The sequence below is a fragment of the Peromyscus leucopus genome, chromosome 1, assembly GCF_004664715.2.
Source record: "Peromyscus leucopus breed LL Stock chromosome 1, UCI_PerLeu_2.1, whole genome shotgun sequence".
NCBI lineage: Eukaryota > Metazoa > Chordata > Mammalia > Rodentia > Cricetidae > Peromyscus > Peromyscus leucopus.
In genome coordinates this window covers 82,153,219-82,173,310 of record NC_051063.1, presented here as the reverse complement: position 1 = coordinate 82,173,310, position 20,092 = coordinate 82,153,219, and the positions used below count along the sequence as shown (strand labels likewise).

Genomic DNA, 20,092 nt, shown 5'->3' with positions numbered 1-20,092 from the left:
TCTAACGTTAAGGGGTAACTTGGGGACAGGGACTCAGCAAGGTTTATAATGTGTACCTAGATAGTTACAGTCAGTCCTCCCCATTCTTTGGAGGAGCATGCGTACATCTCTGCAGGTTGTCTGAGGCCTTTGCTAGGGGCCTTTACAGGGAAGGATTTCCTGAGAGCACAGCCCTAAGAAGGCCTCTGAGGCTGGGCACGGGGTTGTGCAAAAGGGCTGGTGAGCTCAGAACATGGCTGCCAGGATGAGTTGGGAACATTCATGCATTCCCAGCTGCTGCTCCTGAAGGAGCAAGATGTCACTTCAGTGGGTCCTGACCTTCACTGGGCCTGTTAGATGTTGACCTCCCTTTCCCAGGAGAAGAGGCCAGAGCACAAGTGCAAATTAAGAGTTTATTCCTGCAGATGTGGTTCTGTGAAAGGCCAATGGCCTTGAGACTTGAAGATGCTTCCAGGGATTCTGTAGGATTCTTTTGGACCCCCCACCCCGTCCCCCTGCCACCAGCTTTCAACCTACACACTGGCTTTAAATCTCACCCTCTAGGTGAAATGGGATGGATGTTCTTGTATTCTGCATCTAATTTGGTATACCTTTTGCTGCTGATCTAGTGAGCCCCCAATTCTGGGCTATTTGGTCTGTACTGTTTTCGGTCTTGGATTTGCTTAGTGAAGCCTCACATCACCTCTGCATGCTTCTGTCTCCCTTGTGTTTTCTGCAAATTGGTAGCTGAGTCCAGAGGCTCGGTCAGACTCAGCTTCTATCCCTTTGTCAGACTGTAGGTGAGCCCAGGTTCTGGATGCAGTCTGTCACCAAAGGCAGATAACGCTCAAGGGTTGTGGTGATGCTGGCCTGACTGATGCTCAGCACCAAGTCCACCCGCTCATTGGAAATCATCAGAAGGGAAGGTCTGTTCTGCACTCGCTAGCTGCAATGCTTTTACAAAGAGCGGCTTCCCCTCACTTGTTCCCTGGTGATCTGGTTCAGACAGAAAAGACAGAATTGATGCTTCATTTCTTCCCTTTTTTAAGCCTCAGGATAATGAATTGGTTCCTAACTATGCTCTAAGGAGGACTGAAGCTTGCTTTTAAAGTAAACTTTTAAGGGAAAGTGAGAGTCACTGTAAATAAAACTAAGTGAATGATAATTTATATTGTATGGGTACTTGGCAAAGATCGGTTACAAAAGAAGTCAAGCATCTCTAATGTTACTTTGGGCAATTCAGGACAGAGGAGGTCCACGTGTTAGCCGAGTCAGGACATAAACCTTGAGGCTCCCCTCCCCCTTTTCCATGACTGGTTCCCAAACTGACTCATGGACATCAGTGTGTGAATGACAGACTGCCGGGTAAACAGGCCAGTAGCAAACTTGGAGTGACGGTTGCTGCTTCAGTTGGGTGTGTTGAGATGGGGAGAAATGAGTCATGTGTGACTAATACTCATTAAAGGAGAGCATCTTCATCAGTAACGAACTGTTTTGAAAATGGCAATATGGAGTGGATTTACGGTTATTTATTTATGTATTTATGTATGTATGTATGTATGTATTTTTGATGACATGTGACCTCCTCCCAATCTGTATTTCAGTTTTCTGGCATTATATTCCAGGAGTTACATCCATGTGGCAATAGTACCAAGTACTAGCTTTGCCTCCAAGAGTTGTCATATGCCAGGGAGAAAGGACTGAGAACTGTGAGAGTCAGTGGACTATTGTTCTGCTTGGGGAGAGGTTCTAGGTCTCCTTCCAGGCAGTCTCCCACTCCAGAAAGCCAAGGGATGCAACGGGCAGCTTCTCACCAGTTGACAGTAAGATGAAATAGTTAATCCATCTAGGGGCTGTTTGGTTTTGGGGGGAATGGAGGGGGAATGCTTGAAGAAATCTATTTGTTCTAAGAAAAAAAGCCTGGTGAAGCCAGCTGAGAGAGCAGCAGACATCCAGCCTTCTCAGTCATGTTCAGACAGACACCCAGCCACCTCACCTGTGTCCTGTGCATCTTCACATTGTATAAATTGCCCCAACTTGTGTTATTTTCTTCATTTAAAAAAGATTTATTATTTTTCTTTTTCTTTTCTTTTTTTTTTTTTGTTTTTAGAGAGGGTCTTCTATGTAGTCTTATCTGTCCTGGAACTCTCTATGTAAATCAGTCTGGACTCAAATGAAAAGATATCCTTCTGTCTCTACCTCCTGAGTGCTGGGATTAAAGGCATGTGTCATCATATCCAGCCTGACTTTAAAAAATTTGTGTGTGTGTGGTGTGTGTGTGTGTGTGTGTGTGTGTGTGTGTGTGTGTGTGTAAACCAAGTGTGTGGGGGCAATTGTGGAAACCAGAAGAGCGTATCAAAGTGCCTGGAGCTAGAGATACAGACAGTTATGAGTCCCCCAAAGATGGGTGCTGGGAAATGGACCTGGGTCTTCTGGAAGAGCAGAAAGTACTTTTAACTGCTGAGCCATCTCTCCAGTCCCATTTTCTTATTTTTGAAGCTAAGTACATGTATTTTAATTTTGCATAAAATAAATATAATAATACCCACTCTATGTGTGGCATGGGAGTTGCAAATTTAAGCTCCTTGGCAACTCTTAGATGGATCCTATTATAACCATTTCACAGGACAAGGAAACTGAGGCCATACAGCTAGGCCATGTCAGGGCCAGGATTTAAACCCAGGCACAGTAGCAGTAATACTAATACACTTGTACACAAGGAGGTCTTTGGAATGCGGTTGACCTGGCTATCATTCTACCTGACAATCCTTGCTTGGAATCCCTAGCACACAGATGTCTCCATCTGGGCCTGAGCTCTATCCCAGCCTGTCTGTCACCTCCGACCTGCTTTGTAAAACCTCAGGTTTCCACCCCCTCGGTTTTCCCATCTCTGGGGTGAAACTGATTTTCTGTTGGAACATTTAGCATGTGTGAATCTTCAGAGATGTTTCCTCTCAGCCACACCCAGAGGTTCCAATAGGGGCTGTCCACAGCTGGAAGCATAAGGATCAAGGACCCAGAGCACTTTTCTATGGACACAGCACTAAGCCCCCAATTCATCCTACTCGAGCTGAGCCGCACCATTAGGAGATGCTACCCAGTGACCTTACCAGTGACTGCGTTAGTTTAGTTTGCTGTTGATGTGGTAGAGCACCTTGACGAAGACAGCTTAGAGAAGGAGGGGGTTATTGTGTCTCATGGCTCCAGAGGGATAAGAGCCCATCACGGTGGGGGAGCATGGCAGCCAGGGGCAGGCATGGTAGCTGGAACAAGAAGCCGAGCTCGTATCTCAACCACAGGCATGAAGTGGGAGAACAAACTGGAACTGATGATGCTTTCAAACCTTAAATCCCACCCCCAGTGATGCACTTCTTCCAGCAAGGCTGTGTCACCTAAGCCTCCCCAAACAGTGCCACCAACTGGGGACGAAGCCTATGGGGGACATGTCTCCCTCAAACCACCACAGGAACCATGTTACCAACAAGACCCAAAGCAGCAGTGAGCAGTGGCAAGTACCCTAGTCTGTGTCTTCCAGCCCCTCTGTTGGCAGGTTGCATTACAAATGAGAACGATGACAGTCAGACAAGTTAAGGAACTTGTGTGATTTCACACAACGAATTAGTCGTGGAGCCTGGATTTATTCTAGAAGACTCCAGAACCCCAGGTCTGGAAGGCTTTGCTGCCGCCGCCCCCCCCCCCCTGCTGCCATGCCTGAATTCCACATCGCTGCTTATGACTCACAAAACATTTCCTCTTTGGTTGTGTCCACGCTTCACAACAATTGTCTGTCTTTCTGCCCAAAGGAAATTGACCTTTGGGCAGAAATTGTCTGCCCAAAGAAAAATAAAGTGACTCAGGTTACATAATCGACAAATGGGAACCCCAGAACAGGAGGCAGAGTTTCCTAACGTCCTGTTCAGTAGTCTTTCTACTGTGAAGTGTCACCCCCACACTACATGGATTCTGTAACACTTCATTAGGATTTTCTCCGAGGGGGTGACTAAATGTAGGGAGCATAAGGGCCGTTGTTGTGGCTTAGAAAAGTTTCTGGGGAGGTCCCCTAGGGGTGGTCATCCAGCACAATTCATATGCTGGCACTGTGGTGCCCTGGCCTTGGAGGGATCCTGGGGGTGGGCAGTAGGGTTGGAGCAGGCAGCATCCCTGAAAGTCAGAGCATGTGGCTGGTGTGTGGAGGGTTCCTGTCCCCAACTGTTTCAATACATACATATCTGTTGAACCCATTGTCTCAAGGGCCTGTACTGTCACCATGAAGGACACCTAGTGACAAAAGGTCCAGTCCCCATTCTGTTGGGGTTCCCATTCGACCAGGGAGACAGGAAAGTGAAAACCGAGACAGAGTGGAGGGGCTCGAGTCAGGTGGATGGGTGCCGTGAGATCACATTTTTTGATGGGATCAGCAAGGAGAGCCTTGGTGGTAAGGCTCACATTTGAGCAGAGACCGAGCTGGCAGGGTTCTCTGAGGGCAAAGCAGAGGCAAGAAGCAAGAAGAGTGTGTGTGAAAGCCCCAGGCAGGAGCACACTCCCTGTGTCCGAGGAGCAGCCAGAGGGCCAGCTGAGCCTGAGTGGATTGTCATGTTGTATTTTGTGACCCAGAATTCCTTTATGAATCAGCTATCTTGAAAAGGACGGCAAATCTATTGTAGCATACTGCAAACTTGATTTTTTTTTTTTTTCCTTTTTGGCTAGAGGTGTAGAATTTTGAAAATTAAAGGTCCGTGATAGAAATTAAAAAAAAAAAAATCTGTAAAGTGGTCAAAACAGATGAATGTGAAATGCATCCACTAATACCCAGGATAGTTTTTTGCCATTCTTGAAATGACACAAAGCTCACTATTTTAAAAGTTGTTTGGAAAAGCAAAACTCTGTCAGAAGTACCCTTATGCTGTATTTTCAAACCTTTCAAAAATAGGCATGGCATTTTCCACAAGTGGAAAATATAGAATATTAAATTTCCTTTGATGTATTCTAAATGTGTTCAGCCTAAATATGCACATGGAAAATAATCAGAAGTAGGCATGGCCAAATCAAAATATTGATTAGATTCAGGGAAGGGTTTGTAGGCAACTGTTTTCTCCTTGAGTTCCCACTATTTCAGAAGTGTCTATAAAAAAGGAATTGAAATTTGATGTGGGTGTGTGTTATATTCACACATGTGTATACAGGCATGCATACCCACACACACAGTCCAGAGGAGTTCGACATGTGGTCTGCTCTGTCCCTTATTACCCCGAGACAAGGGCAGCATGATCCAGTGATTGCAATATATCGACCCCTCACAGAGTTGGGGTTGCAGGTGCATGCTGCCACACCCGAGTTTTTACATGAGTGCAGGGGATTAGAACTCGGGTCCTCATGTTAACACAGCAAATGCAAGGGCACTTATAGGTAAGAACCTGTGAGCCATCTCCTTAGCCTCTTATATTTTTTTAAAATTGCCACAAGATGGCAAAATAGATGCAGAAGTTTTTGGGAGAGAGTTAAGCTTTAGAGAATTGCTCATTAGATGAGCCAGTCTCGGGCAAATCGAGCTCCCGTGAGAAACACACAGGGCAAAGCACGCATTCCCCAGGGAGATGAATATGGACCTGTGATTACCGGCCACAGGACTCCTAGAAAGGCACTAACAGCTCTGAATATGGGTTTCATCATCTCATAAAGGGAGCCCATTACATGGGGATTAAAAGAGACAGTTGACCGAATCTAACAGTCACTGAGTGGAAGCTGGTTCCATGGTTAGAGCTGGGCTGGGGCCCCTTGCCACACAGGTACAAAATGATTTCATTTCCTGCAATGTTTTTGCAATTTTTCTCAGGGACAATTGTCAGCCAGGCACATTCATGTAATTTCCCAACTGCCAGTGGGCACAGGCAGTTAAGTTTCTTCAGCAAAACATCTATTTTAACTGTTTTCTTTTCAATTGAACATATGCACCTCTTTTTTTTTTTTAAATAGAATTAGATTTCATGAGTCATTGAAGGACAGAAGTTACTTCCTCCCCAAATTTGCTGCCATGGCCCAGCAATAACTCAGCTGCAAGGCATGCTGGGAGAAGCATCAACCCAGAATACAAAGGAGGGCAGAGATGGAGATGGGGATGGTCTCCACTTATAGAATGTATTCTGGTGACATGCCCTTTGAACTCCCAAGAGCATCCAAGGAGCAATGATGATTCAGGCCATATCTGGTTTAGCAGTAATGTCCAAGGGTGTGGTAGGACGTTAGGGCAATGCTGAAGAAGGTTCTGGCAAAGGTCTTGGTCAAAGATGACTGGGTTATAAGAAATAGAACACTTCTATCACGCACTTACCTACCTCATGCACAAACAAACACAAATTGCTAACTCTAGGTAAGATGTTATGGGAGAGAAACAAAGGCACAGGTGTGCCTGACCTTGGAAGAACCCAGAATCTGCAAGTTGAAGGCAGATTGTCTGCTTTCTCGTTATTTTTGTGTTTTTCACTGCTTGTGGCAAGTGTGGCTTCCTTCCAATTCGTAATCATGGGGAAGAGAATCTGATTGGTTCAGCTTGCGTCAGGTGTTCTTTCATGGCCCAACCAAGTGCTCATTAGGTACTAACTCAGTAGGAGCCTTATAAAAAGTGTTGTATCTACTTGAAAGGCTTAAGTGGTGCTCTTGTTAGGTGGGAGATGCCAAAGGAGGCCAAGAAGATCCAGGCACAGATACAGTCTTCAGTGCCTCATAGGAGAGGAAGCTAGTACCCAAGGAGCTCCTGGGCACTTGGCAGGTATCAGGGATTCAGGGCTCTAATGATTAGAGGATCTTTGTGGGCAGACAAGGCACCAGAAATGGAAACTGAGTATAAGTACTAGGGCAAGTGGAGATAAAGGTAGTTGGGTTCTCTCTTTCTCAATGGTGGCATTGGCATATTCATTTGATAATCCAAGATCTATGAAGTCCACAGAGGAAGAAAGATGGTCCTAGCCCTGAGAACCTCTGTGTCTGTGAAAGGGCATTAGGAAGCTAAAGCAAAAAGACCAGCAAGTTCTTGTTTGATACTGGGATTCTCAAGCTGAAAAAGGGGAGAAAGGAGAGTTTGTAATCAGAAGTTTCTCTGGTCTCATCCAGCCCTGCCGTCCCGCAGCCGCTTATAAAGTAATCACTGAAAGGCTTAATATTAATTACAAACTGTATGGCCTATGGCTCTGACACATTATTATATAGATGAAATTCTAAACAGTCTTTGTAAATAAGAAACACAGAGCCAAATAGAAGTAAATAGCCAGAGAGATCAGAGAGTCATGACTACCTTATCTTACCACCTCGCCACCATCGCTTCTCCCTCAGAGAGAGTTTCTTCCTGCCTGACTTGTCTTTTTATTGCCTTTCTGTTCTGCCTTCTCATTGGCTCTAAACCCATCCACATGACTTCCTCATCATTGCCTGTCTATATAGACCTCCAGGTCTCTATGGTTGGTACTGGGATTAAAGGCTCGGGTCACCACGCTTGGCAGTATCCTTGACCATACCTAGACTCTGCCTGCCATGTGATCAGATAAGGGCATGTGCTACCACCACCTGACTCTGCTTATGGTTTGCTTTGACCTCTGATATCCAGGCAAACTTTATTTATTAACATACAAATAAAATCACATTTCAGCACAAATAAAATATCACCATATTATTAAATAGCTCTTATAACTTAATTCAACCCATTCCTATTATTCTGTGTCTTGATACATGGCTTCGTGGCTTACCGGTACTTTCACATCTTGCTTCTCCTGGTGGCAGCTTGCAGCATCTCCCTTGACCTTTTTCTTCCTCTCTCTTCTGTTCGAATGTACCACCTAACCTTATTCTGTGTCACCATTGGCCATACAGCTTTATTTATCAACCAATCTGAGCAACACATATTCATAGTATAGAGAAAGACATCCCACAGCAAGAGTAGAGTGTGGACACATCTCCTTGACCACACACTCACCTCAATGAAGGTCTGTGAATGCACAGACTTGGCACACATTGTTGGACATGGAAACATCCCATATGGAGGAGAAGCTGCTATGACTGTACTCCATTTCAGAAGACAGAGAGTACGAATAACCAACCTAAGGTCTCAGAGCAAGTATCCTGTGTAACTAGGGTGTGAATCGGGACTGGCTGATGCCAAAGCCAGAGCACAAAAATCACAGTGTTTTGTGGCTTCTCTGGAGAGAAGCAGATGGCTGTGTGTGATAAAGGGAGCAGCTTACAGACACATTGAATTCATGGACCAGCCTTGAAAAAAAAATCATTAAAAATCATTACATAGACAACTTCCCACAATTCATCTTAGAACATGGCACAAGAGCTTCCCACATGGTTGGTGTTCTCTCCAAGGTCTCATTAAAAGTGGCAAGGGACCTGGGGAGATGGCCTAGTGGATAACAGTGCTTGTTCCACAAACACAGGGAACTGAATTTGGATCCCAACTCCTATATAAACAGCTGGGAATGGCCTCATGCACCTGTAACCCTAGTGCTGTGTATGTGTGTGGGGAGACAGGAGGATGACCAGAGCTTGCTGGCTGCCAGCTGCAGGGCAGTGGGACCCTATCTCGAAGAAATAAGGTGGAGTGATAAAACAGGCCATCTAATGTCATCCTCTAGACTCTGCATACACAAACATGGGCACATGTGCACATGCATCTCACACATATATACCATAATCACAGAGAAAATGGCCGAAGTCCCCCTCACCACCACACAGGCATCAGGCCACACTCTATTTCAGTGATATTGGGAAGATTGTCTCTTCGAATGCCCTGGCTCCATGTGCAGGCCTTCAGATAGATTGTGCACATGACACACAATCATCATTTTAAATGACCATCCCTGGTACTCACATTCCAAATTTGGAAAATCCTGTGCAACCATTGTACACGACATGGTGACAGACCAACGTTTCATTTTATTTTTTTAATCTGCTGATGGAATACAAGCAGTAAAGGAAAGAGAATTGAGAATGCACGGAAGCTACTTTCGGCTTACAGTCCAAAGGAAAGCATCAGAGCAGCATCAGTTTTGAAGAGGCACTTTAAGGCCAAGCAGAGCGGCTAGTCCAAAGAGAAAGGTGGTGAGTTTGCCTTTCTGGGCTTTTAATTGGAGACGATAGTGGAACACCCACTTAGAAACGTCCTGGAGCCAGCTGGAGCTGACTGGAGCTCAGGAGAGAGGGAAAGGATGGAAATACAAGTCAACACGCATCAGCCCAGAGAAAGGCTGTGAGCCGTGACAGGAGGGGGAGAGCTGTGCTGGGCTTTGCGCTAATCCTCAAAAAGTACTTTAGGATTCCTATATGGGGGAGGGGTCTTATCAAAAACCACGGGTGTGAGAACAAGAAAATTTTGAGGCCATGGTTTTGTAAGAAGAGTGGGAGCATAGCCAAGTTCCAAGGAGCTTGCGGGGGGGGGGAGCTAATTGGGTGGGAGTTGGGGGCTACAGAAGAGACCCTATAGTTAGCTGAGGTCCCAAGGTTCACTTGGGTCTCTTAATGCCATTTCTTCTATTTCATTTATTTTAATTACAGTTTGAGTTAGTTATATGTATATATTAGCCAAGCTTTGGGATGCTCTAGAGACAAGGTATGTATCTTACTCTTTACCTGGGCCCCTGTAACGACTAATACCATGACTCACACACACTCACACAAAATCAATGCGCAGAGGAAATTCTCAAACTTGCCTCTATTCAAGGTTCTCTCTAGATGGCCACCAGCTTACTACTGTAGGATAGGAATTTTGTGGTATGGACAAATGGTGTTCGTTTTTTAAAAATAAATTCTTTAAAATACTTATGCACCAAGGTCAAATTGGTCATAAGATGTAAATAACAGAGTCCAGATATGAGTTTATGATTTTCACAAGGACAATGACTTTCCATTTATGAAGTTTTAACATATTTAAATAATTATGTTTCCGTTTTTAAAGTGTATTTCAACTTTCTTACTTATTTTAGTCTTGCTATGTAGCCCAAGATGGTCTTACAATCTTTCTGTCTCAGCCTCCCAAGTACTTCATTATAGGTTTGCACCACCATGCCCAGAAAAAAAAAAAAAAAAAAGCAAAACCCAAACAAACAACAACAATTCATAAACTGAATTTCTAAGACTAATTTTAAAGTCATTTTACATTTTACATTTACATTTAAATACATTTTAATAAAGGAGTTAAACTTGGTGAAGAACTTACCCATTTAGAGGAATGGCTGAAATTCCCATCTCCATCATCTTCAGACACGATCCGGCCCCACACATGACTCCCTGTCATATGTGACTCCATGTGCCTTATTCTTCCTCTTCAGCAAAAATACCCATGAAACAAGAAGCTTTTTATGTTTAATTATATTTTCAAACTCCAAGAGCCCAAATTATAAAAAGTACAGGCCTATGCACCTATGATTTCCTAAAATTATCTGCTACCCTGTTTTGAGAAATATTACCATTTGGAAAGGTGTCTCGTGAATCCTCCACACTGGGCACTTCGGGTTCCTCCCAGAAGCAAGGCTGGGCAGTGGGGTGCCACCTGACACCAAGTGGGCATCATTAAGTGTTCAGAGGCAAAGGGACAGCAAGATGCCAGCCATAACATTTAGTAACTGAGGCACTGGTGGGCCTAAGCTAGCCTGGTATGATTCAAAGATGGTGGATGTCAGGTTCCCCCACATACAGTGAGCAGTGGAAACAGACCATAAAACATTATCCTCAGTGGAGCCATCCGGTGCTGGGATTCCAACTATTGAGTTTTTTTTTTTTTTTGGGGGGGGGAGTTGTTGAATTAATCTAGCCAGAAATCAAGCAAGTAAAATTTCTCCCTCACTTCTCCCTCTGTGGCCGATGCCATCTGCTAGTTTTAAAAATAATTTTTAAAAGCAAGTGTTTTGGTTCTCTTCAGTGTGTGGCAAAGACAGATGCTATTTTAGGCTTGTTTTCTATCACCCCCCCCCAAGAACCAGGGGCTGAGTGTCTTTGGCTCTGGTGCACTGTCTGCTTCATGCCGCCATCTTCAGTATGACCTTTGTGCAAACTGCATGTTCAACCTTCCCATTTCCCTCTCTGCCTCTCATTAGGTGGTTAGAAGGGAAAACAGTATTGATCTGAGAGAGGAAAAAAAAAACATTTCAAAAATATATATAATTGGTTGACTTGCTCTGCTTGCTGTAAACTTGCCAGCTCCAGCTGGATGCCAGGGTAGAGCACTGTGAACCTTCTCCCCTGCTGGGCTGGAGACTTCCAAGGAAGGATGCATCGTACATCCCTCTGTGACAACCAGTTCTGAACCTTTCAAGCTGCTTGTACTCACTGGGGCCAGCATAGTGAGAAGCTTCAAGTATTGACCCTAGAACTCATCCATCTTGGTTCAAATGGGCTCTGCCACTTACCAGCTGAATGACTACTGACCAGTCATCTTTCTCCACATCAGCTTCCATGTATTAAGACAGAGAATGATCTAATGCTTGCCATGTTGGGTCATGTAGATACATAAAAGAGGTAAGATACATAAAGCCTTTAACTCAGGTACACATCATTGGCTTGATGAAATGGTTTTGTGTCATTATTATCTATATAATAACTTTAAATACACACTTGGCAAATGTATAGCACTGGTTATATAGAGCAACATGAAAGCCTATGCATTGGAAGGAATGTTTTTTTTTTCTTTGAATGCTGGATTAAATATTTCTTCTATGGCCAACATCTTAGGCAGTCTGTATACGCCATCTTATTTAGTGCCCTATGAGCCGGTGCAAATACCCACTGTGTAAGTGAAGAGAAATCTGGAGATCAGGGAGTTTAATAATTGCATGGCATTGTACAGCTAGTAAGTACCAGAATGACATCCCAATCTCACATCCATTTTGGAGCTGGGACCTTTGCCCTGCAGCTCCCCCCTTACACCTGTTCTCTCAGCTTTCTAGCCCTCCCAGCAGCTTTGTAACTTTTCATGTAAGACCAACTTTTACATCAAACCTCAGCTTGACCAGCACATTAAACAAACCAACTCACTTTTCACAAAAACATACTCAGTGCTCTGTCCCCGGGACTCTGACCCTTTCTGCTCCGTTCTTAAGTTCATTCCATTCTAATTCTTGCTTAATTTTTCTCTTTAGAAAAAAAAAAACACAACTATACCCCCAACTAATTGACTTGGTGACCAGTTAAAGTAAGCACTGGTCTGTCTTGAGAAGCCAGGTGACCCCTCCCCTCCCCGTCCTTGTCAGAGTCACAGTGTACAGCTCTGTGTATCTCATTGGAGCCACTCTGTTGGAGATGGGGGTTATATTGTCTTCATCAAACACAGGGGATAGAGGCCCAGGGCCATAGAGTGATCTTCTGAGGCCTATCCCCAGAGAAGCTGCTGGACCGGCACATCTTTTCCAACCTTCCAACTCATGATGGTGATCAGGTGCCCACGAACTCCAGTGTCCTTCATCCATTCAGTCATTAATTTACATCAATGGATTGCTTTGGCCAGAGATAGCAGGGATGTGGTACTATACATCGTAGACAGTGACTCACAAAATGAAGCCCCAAATCTTTACATTTTCCCACATGCAGATACCCCTACACAACCTGAGTCAGCCCATCTCTGATCCCCTCTTCCACCCTGTCTCCCTTCTTTTCTGTTCTCAGCTTTCACTGGTTCCTGGTGGATCCCAAGGCATATTGGGTGGACTCTCTGCCCGTGGCCTCCACCAGATACATGCCTGCTCTGGGTGGCTTTGCTCAAACATCTCAGTGAGCTTTGTCCTGAGCACTTGATTGCAGTTGGAAGTCTTTCCCCCGTCTCATCTGCTGACATCCCAGTCTCTTTTACCTGCGTTGCTTTTTATGTCGCACTCCCAGCCTTTAGGCACTCTGCTTGTTGTCTCTAACGTCATCTTTAGCAGCATCACTCTGCTAAGTTGAAACACAGAGGCTAGGGAATTTTGTTGGTTTAGTTCATGGCTTTTCTCTCCGGCACCTGTAATCTGGTACCTAGTAGGGCTCTACAAATATTTCTTTACTTAATGGATAAATGAATAAACCGATGAACTAGACTATCATCAAGTTAAGTATATAAAGACGAACTGTGATGTGATCGGAGGGGACAGCCACAGAGGTTCACGGAAGACTATAACAAGCAGACTTGACTTAGATTGGGTGGGTTAATTTAGAGGAAACGGTTTTTTTAGCCTGAGAACATGAGGGGGATTTTAGTTTCCTGCAAATAGTGCGGGCCCTGCAAGCCAAAAGAAGGCAGAGTAAAGGAACGATCTACCCCAAGCAGAACGAAGAAGAGAGGCTGCCGTTCATTCGTTTAGCAAACACCCTTTGACAGAAGGAGGGATGTCCAATCTCAGGCGGGCATTTCCCAAGGACCATGGTACCTTCTGCCTCATCAGCCTCACCAACAGCACCAGGGTTCAAACGAGGGAACCCAAATGTTAACACTTGAGATCCCCTGATATCTAGAGTCAGAGCCGGGTTTCTAAATAGTCTCTTTGGCTTCTAAGCATGTGCTCTTTTATTCTCTGGGTACCTACTGTGTGTTATTCATGGTACCAGGAACAGGCTTACACAGCCCTGACCTGCAAGAGTTCACAGCATGCCTTGAGAGACATATAGAAAATCCCCTAAGTGGAAATACAGCTTTTTCCACTGGTTCCAGTTTCATTTCTGCATATTATGTCCTTGTTTTAGGTTCTTGTTGTTGCTTATAAAAAGCAGAGAAGGGAGATTGGATTATCCATTATGGCCACATTGGAAAGAGGGAGTCTGTCTTAGGGGTTATTGACATGACTTAGATTTAGATAGAGGGCGAGACATATGAATAACTAAGTGGTCAGGCTCAAGGCGTGGTCCTGCCCTGCACTGACCCATCTCTGTCTTGGCTCTGGTCTGTCCTGCAGGGTGGTCTGACGCGTTGACAGACTGTGTGTAGTCTCTTCCCGAGAGGCAGGTTCCTCCTCCGACTGGGCACCAGTCTTCATCTCTTTCCTTCTCCCAGCATGGGATTTCTGGGGAAATTTTAATACTTTGGGATCCATTGTCTCCACAGTCTGACGGCTAAAAGGAAAGGCACAGGTGTCTCTTTAGGATGTCATTTCTCCTGACAGGAAGGTCATGATTGCGTGCCCTTTGCTTTTAAACTTCAGTCTTGAGGGATTTAGGGCAATGTGCCGGATTTGCCATGAAAATGCCTGAAACACGCCTGTGCACACATCAATATTTTCTGTAACAAAATGTCTGAGGAAAACAATGTAAGGGAAAAAGGTCAGTTTGGGGTCATTGTTTCACAGGTTTCCGTCTGTGGTCACTTGGACCCTCCCGCCATTACTCCCATCGATGAGGCAGAGCATGATGGTGGAGCGCTGTGGTGGAGCAAAGCACGGAAGGAGGGTTAGGGAAGCAGCCAGAGACAAAAGATGCCCTTCAAGGGCATGTCCCAGTGACCCACGTCCTCCAGCTAGGCGCTATCTCCTTAAGTTTTCACTGCCTCCCAATGGCTCACTAAGTTATGACCATGAGCAAATTAACCCTTTAATGAAGCCCAAAGACTCATGATCCAACCAATTCCCCAAGGCCCCACTTCTGGACTCTGCTGCACTGATATTTTGGGTTGAATATGATGTGTTCTCATAGACTTATAGATGGAGGATTTGGCCGCCAGCGGATAGACTTGTGGGAAGTAATTGGGTCCTAAGAGCTCTTGCCTAGGCAGTGGATTAATTCATCCACAGTATGATGGTGTTTAACTGGGAGATGGTGAACTAAGAGGTGAAACCAGTAGGATAAGGAGGAGACTCAAGGATGTTCCTGGGGACTATTGTTCATCCTGACTCCTTCCTATATTTCTTCTGAATAGTTCCTGTCTGCCCTCAGCTGCGTGGGTCTGCCACATGTTTTGGCCACCGTGATGTTCTGCTTCATATGGATCTAATCTAAAAACATGGAGACAGGTGGCCATAGAGAGAAGCCATGAGCCAAAATAGACCTGTCTCCCTTTAGGTTGCAGTCTCAGGCTTTTGGTTATAGTATCAAGAAAAGTAACTGCCACAAATAGAGCTCAAGCCTTCAACACATGAACATCTGGGGAGACATTCCAGGCCCAACCACAGTGATGTCTTCCTAGGCTATTATTTTTCAAACTTTGCTAGTTGGTGGATTTTGCTAGCCACCAGGTTAGATGTCTGTCACCTAGTATTTCAAAACTCTGTGGCTTAAAGCACCAGTAAACACTTACCGCTTCACAATTCCTGTGAGGGATTTAGGCTAGCACACCTCCCTAAAAGTCTAATATCCGGTCCCAAATGAAGTTACATCAAGTGGCCAGTGGGAACTGCAGTCCCCTGAAGGCTTGACTGAGGAGAGATAGTCTTTTCCAGGGTGATTCATTCACATGACTAGGGAGTCAGTGCTGTCTGTGAATAAGAAGCTTTAGGTTGCCAATAGGCCTGTTCTGTGGGGCTGGTTGAGTGTCTACACATCATGGCTGCCGTAGAAGATAATCGAAGGAAGTGCAGAGTGGAAGCTGTAAGGACTTTTGTGACCTCATCCCAAAGTCATGCATGCTGTTGGTCACACAAATTAGCCCAGTCACTGAGGGGGAGCTAGTACAGGAGGAGGGCATGCGTATTAGAAGGTGAAATCATTGGAGAGCCAACGTGAAGACTGGCTCCCACAGATACCTATTACTATAAAATTATCCACCCAGTATTTTCTACTTTTTGTTCCAGCAAACCTTGTTCTAAACAATAATATCAATTAAGTAGTAATATCCATGTGTTAATTATATTTTCCAGCACAAATGAATTTCAATTTGTAGTTATTAATTAAAAGTGATTTCATTCCACTTGTGCTAGCCTGCACACTTACAGTGGCACCGAGGTTACCTTTAAGGGAACGCTGGGTCCTGCATGAAAGAGCACATCAAGAATCCTGGTAGTTTTAATCATAAATCCCAGCTACTGCCTGCTCCCTGTTTGGAGCCTGAGAAACAATGGGGTACTGATATTGCTGTCTGCCCTCTTTCCTCAGGACCGCCTGTACTTTGTGATGGAGTATGTGAACGGGGGCGACCTCATGTACCACATCCAACAAGTTGGCCGGTTCAAGGAGCCCCACGCTGTGTAAGACAGAACTCCCTCTTGCCCTTTCCTTGGGATAAATGGGTGTCAGTTCCTTTGAAGTTTTAACCAGTGAGGGATTTTTCAACATCTCAAGCTTCCTCTGTGAGGAATATTTGGCCAAAGAGGACCGTATTCTGCTTGTCTGGGGATGTTTCTTTATATTATTGAAGGCCAGCTAAGAACTCATAGCTCTAAATCGATGGCTGTTTCATAATCTCTAATTTTTTTTGCCCCTCAATCCTGAGAAAGGTTTTCTATCTTCCTCGGAGAATGTCTTTGCAGGTTTTATTTTTGTTGTTGTTGTTCGTTTGCTAATATTTATTGAGAGCTTTCTTTGTACCAGACCCTAAGTACTGAGCAAACACGGTCTCATTTCATCCTGAGCAGCATGGGGAGGGAGATAGTTTCACCCAAGCTTTACGAATGAGTGAACCGAGACCCGGAGGCTGGGAAACGTCAAGGTTCTGGCACTAGTGGAGGATCTGAGTGGGTGAGGTCCACCTGTGTTTGTTCATCTGTTTCCTACACCTCTTTCCCTCCGACTCTGGGGGAGATTAAAGGATCAAGGTGATTAGCAGCCGTGGTCTGTGGGTTCTCCATTTTGTTCCTACTGATGCAGAAGCCAGTAAGAGATAATGTATAAAATAAAAATCTCACCAAGCTTTTTCTTTGCTTAGAACCCCGTGGGTGAGCAGGAACAGAAAAAGCCACAGGAATGAACGTCAATTCCCCTGCCCGAGTATTTGCTTAGATCTTGTTGCTTCTCCAGAGAGTCCCCAGCGCCCATCGAGGGCCTCACCCTGAAGTTCCGGGAGGGCTGTGGGCTGCAGTTCCTTTCAGCCTGCTTCCTCTCTTCCCACCTGCTAAGTGAGGAACACTATTCTGTTTAGCCCGGTGCTTCCAACTCAAGCATTGTGATGGTGTCACAGGACTGCTTCTCCTTTTCTCTCTGACATCTAGTTGACCGAGGTTTAAATCATCACTACATGACACATAATATTAGGACTTACACAGCTTCCTGAGGTCCAGCCAACCCTTGTGATATAACTGGCTTTTTTTTTTTTTTAGTGTTATTAAGATCTCTTTCACGAGCCAGGCATAGTGGTCAGCTGTTGGGAGGCTAAGGCAGGGAGATTTCAAGTTTGAGGCAAGCCTGTGCTACTTGACAAGTTACAGAGTTACAGGCCAGTTGAGCGGCAGAGTGAGGTTAGACCTCAAGAAATAATAAAACAAGGACTGAGGATGTGCCTAGATACACCATCCTCTGGGTTCTGGACCCCTCTACAGAACATGTACCCCTAGAGCCACAAGAACAAACAATAGACTCCTCCTCCCTTCCTGGTGACCTTCACTAAGAAGTTACACTTGGGACGCCAGCTGTTTGCATTCATTTGCTTATGTCTTCTCCAGGCTCTTCACAGACTTCTAAGCCTCAGTTTCCCCATTTGAATATCAGAGGGGTACTAGTAGGACCCATGTCATTGGATTCTAGGTTGAATTAAAACGGATAACCCCGAGAACGATGCCAAGTGCATGCTAAGCTTCCAACAGCTGCCAGATGCTGTCACCAATGTCCTTTAACTTGTAGTCGATTGAAACAGTCCTTCTCCACCAGCCCACCCTCTCCCCATTATGCAGTTGCTGACCCTTCAGCCACCCCCATGTGTCACTCCGAACCATCCTCCACCCACCCATGTGCTCAGCATTTTATGAGACGTCGAGCTGACCATCCATAGTGGGCTTTTCATGCCCTGTGCTTTGTTCAATATTATATTGACTTCTTAGAGTTGCCAAGCATATGGTGTCCTTGACTTTCTCCATCACCATTTTTTTTTTAATTTCAGATTTTATGCTGCAGAGATTGCCATTGGTCTGTTCTTCTTGCAAAGCAAAGGCATCATTTACCGGTAAGTGAGCATGGCTGTTCTTTCTATCTCCTCGGCTCCCTCAGCTCCTCCCTTCCTGCCTCTTTCTTCAACTGCTTTTAAAATTAGAATCTGTGGTGGGGGAGGAATTCTCCAGTACTAACTTGGGCATGTGTTCTGCCAGGCAGCATCGCCCACTGCCCTGGCAAAGTTTGGGCAGCTGTATATGGTGATAGAAAAATCTTGATGGACTGTGTCATCCATGATTCTTTGGGACCTCAAACATGAGGACACTGTGTCTCTGAGAAAAGGCACCTCTGACGAGAGGATGCCAGCACTTTTCTCCTGGACGCCACATCCAGGAAGCATGTAAAGAACTAGCTGCAGAATGTGGCAGCATTGTATTATTATGCAACAATTTTCCTTGCATGTAGCTGCAATTTGGAAATAGATCTCTGAGTTGCTCTCCCTGAAAGATAGGATTAACTTCAGAAGTTGGCATTTGCCGGTTTGGGGAGAAACAAGTGTGTGATCATAGCTATATGAGTCACACCATTTTATATTTCATGCAAGGCAGGGTAGCGAGCCTGGGGCTGCTATTTGTCAGTGAGTCCAGGCTGTACAGTTCCTCTTGTGCTACGTAGATGAGCATGGCACAGGCTACGGGGGATTGACTGATGGTTATGTAATAGGGACTGGTGGGGCATGTGCTTTTCATCAGCTCTTGGCATGGGCAAGGGTCTATTTAAAGGCTCCTGGAGAGTCATATAAACCCATTTCACTCATTTGTTTGACAAATATTCTTCAAAAGCCTACTGTGTGCTGAGTACTGTTCCAAGTGGAGGAAAGAGAGAAGGGACAAAAGCTGTAGAGCAAGAGGCAGAGAAGTGAACTGTAGGGACTAGAGTTTATGGAGAGAAGGAAACGGGGTGCTAGTGCTGGGTAGTCACCTCTCTAACGTAGAAAGAATGGAAATTCTTTCCTGGTTAGAGCAAGCTGGGGATTCTGAACCTTTTACTCTAGAGCTGAAGGATACGAGACAAACTACAGGAAGATACCAACTTTGGTTGTTTCCAGGCAGGTGGAGGTAAAGCTAGAGTTGTTAGGGGAAAGAGCAATGGAAGGTGGAGCCTTGCTAGAGTCCCACAGAGACCGGAAGTTTTATTTACTCAGCAGTAGCGGGCTGAAATTGTGAGGTGAGATGATACCATTCCAAGCTTGGCACATCCCCATTTTCTTCTGATAATAAAAGGATTAATGCGATGGAGAAAAATGGTTTCATCTGCCCCATAGATTGTCCAGTGGATGTACAGAAACAGAAAGGCAAATAAGTTGGTTTTAAATAGTTTGGTCATCTTACCAATGATTGCCCCCAATGAACATGCACCACCGTGCCAGTATAACATGGAGCTTTGGAATCCTTCAGTCCCTCAAGTTTCCCTCTCATAATGGGAATCTTGTACTGAATGTACTGAATGTAATTCTGGCCTTGGAAGGTACACGCTATCTCTGTATAGAAAAGGTACATTGTCATCTGTGTGGTGTGACCCTGACTTCAAGCCAATGACTTCAGTTGCTGCTTAATCTCCCAAACCAAGGACTATGGGTAAGTTTTCACTCAATAAGAATTTCACCTGACGTCCCAACAGTAAGTTCTAACTCCTTCATAGGATGTGCCTCTCAAAAAAAAAGAACCAACCAGGCTTCTGAGAAGATTAAGTGTGAACTACACATATGTTAGAAGACTACACAGCCCCAGGAATGAAACTGAGTTCTTGTTAGCTGAGTTGAGGACTCAGGGCTCATTTTCAGCCTAGCAGGATCTGGATTAGGATTAGGAATTGATGAGCAGTTCAGGTCCTAAGACAATCCCTTCTCTAAAATGCTCTATCTATCTATCTATCTATCTATCTATCTATCTATCTATCTATCTATCTATCTATCTGCCTGTCTATCTGCCAATCTGTCTGCCTGCTTATCTGTCTATCTATCTATCTATCTATCTATATCTATCTATCTATCTATCTATCTATCTATCTATCTATCTGCCTGTCTGCCTGTCTATCTGCCAATCTGTCTGCCTGCTTATCTGTCTATCTATATCTATCTATCTATCTATCT

The 20,092-nt window shown here is 44.8% G+C and overlaps 1 protein-coding gene across 2 annotated transcripts in view; it reads left to right on the top strand.

Moving 5' to 3' along the window:
* Prkcb (protein kinase C beta) overlaps positions 1-20,092 on the top strand; it is a 333,907-nt gene that overhangs the window by 269,304 nt on the left and 44,511 nt on the right. For both annotated transcript variants that reach the window (XM_028867864.1, XM_028867863.2), the window contains exons 11-12: positions 16,015-16,106; positions 17,951-18,013. In XM_028867864.1, the coding sequence (XP_028723697.1) occupies positions 16,015-16,106; positions 17,951-18,013 (155 nt within the window). The remainder of the gene's footprint in view (positions 1-16,014; positions 16,107-17,950; positions 18,014-20,092) is intronic.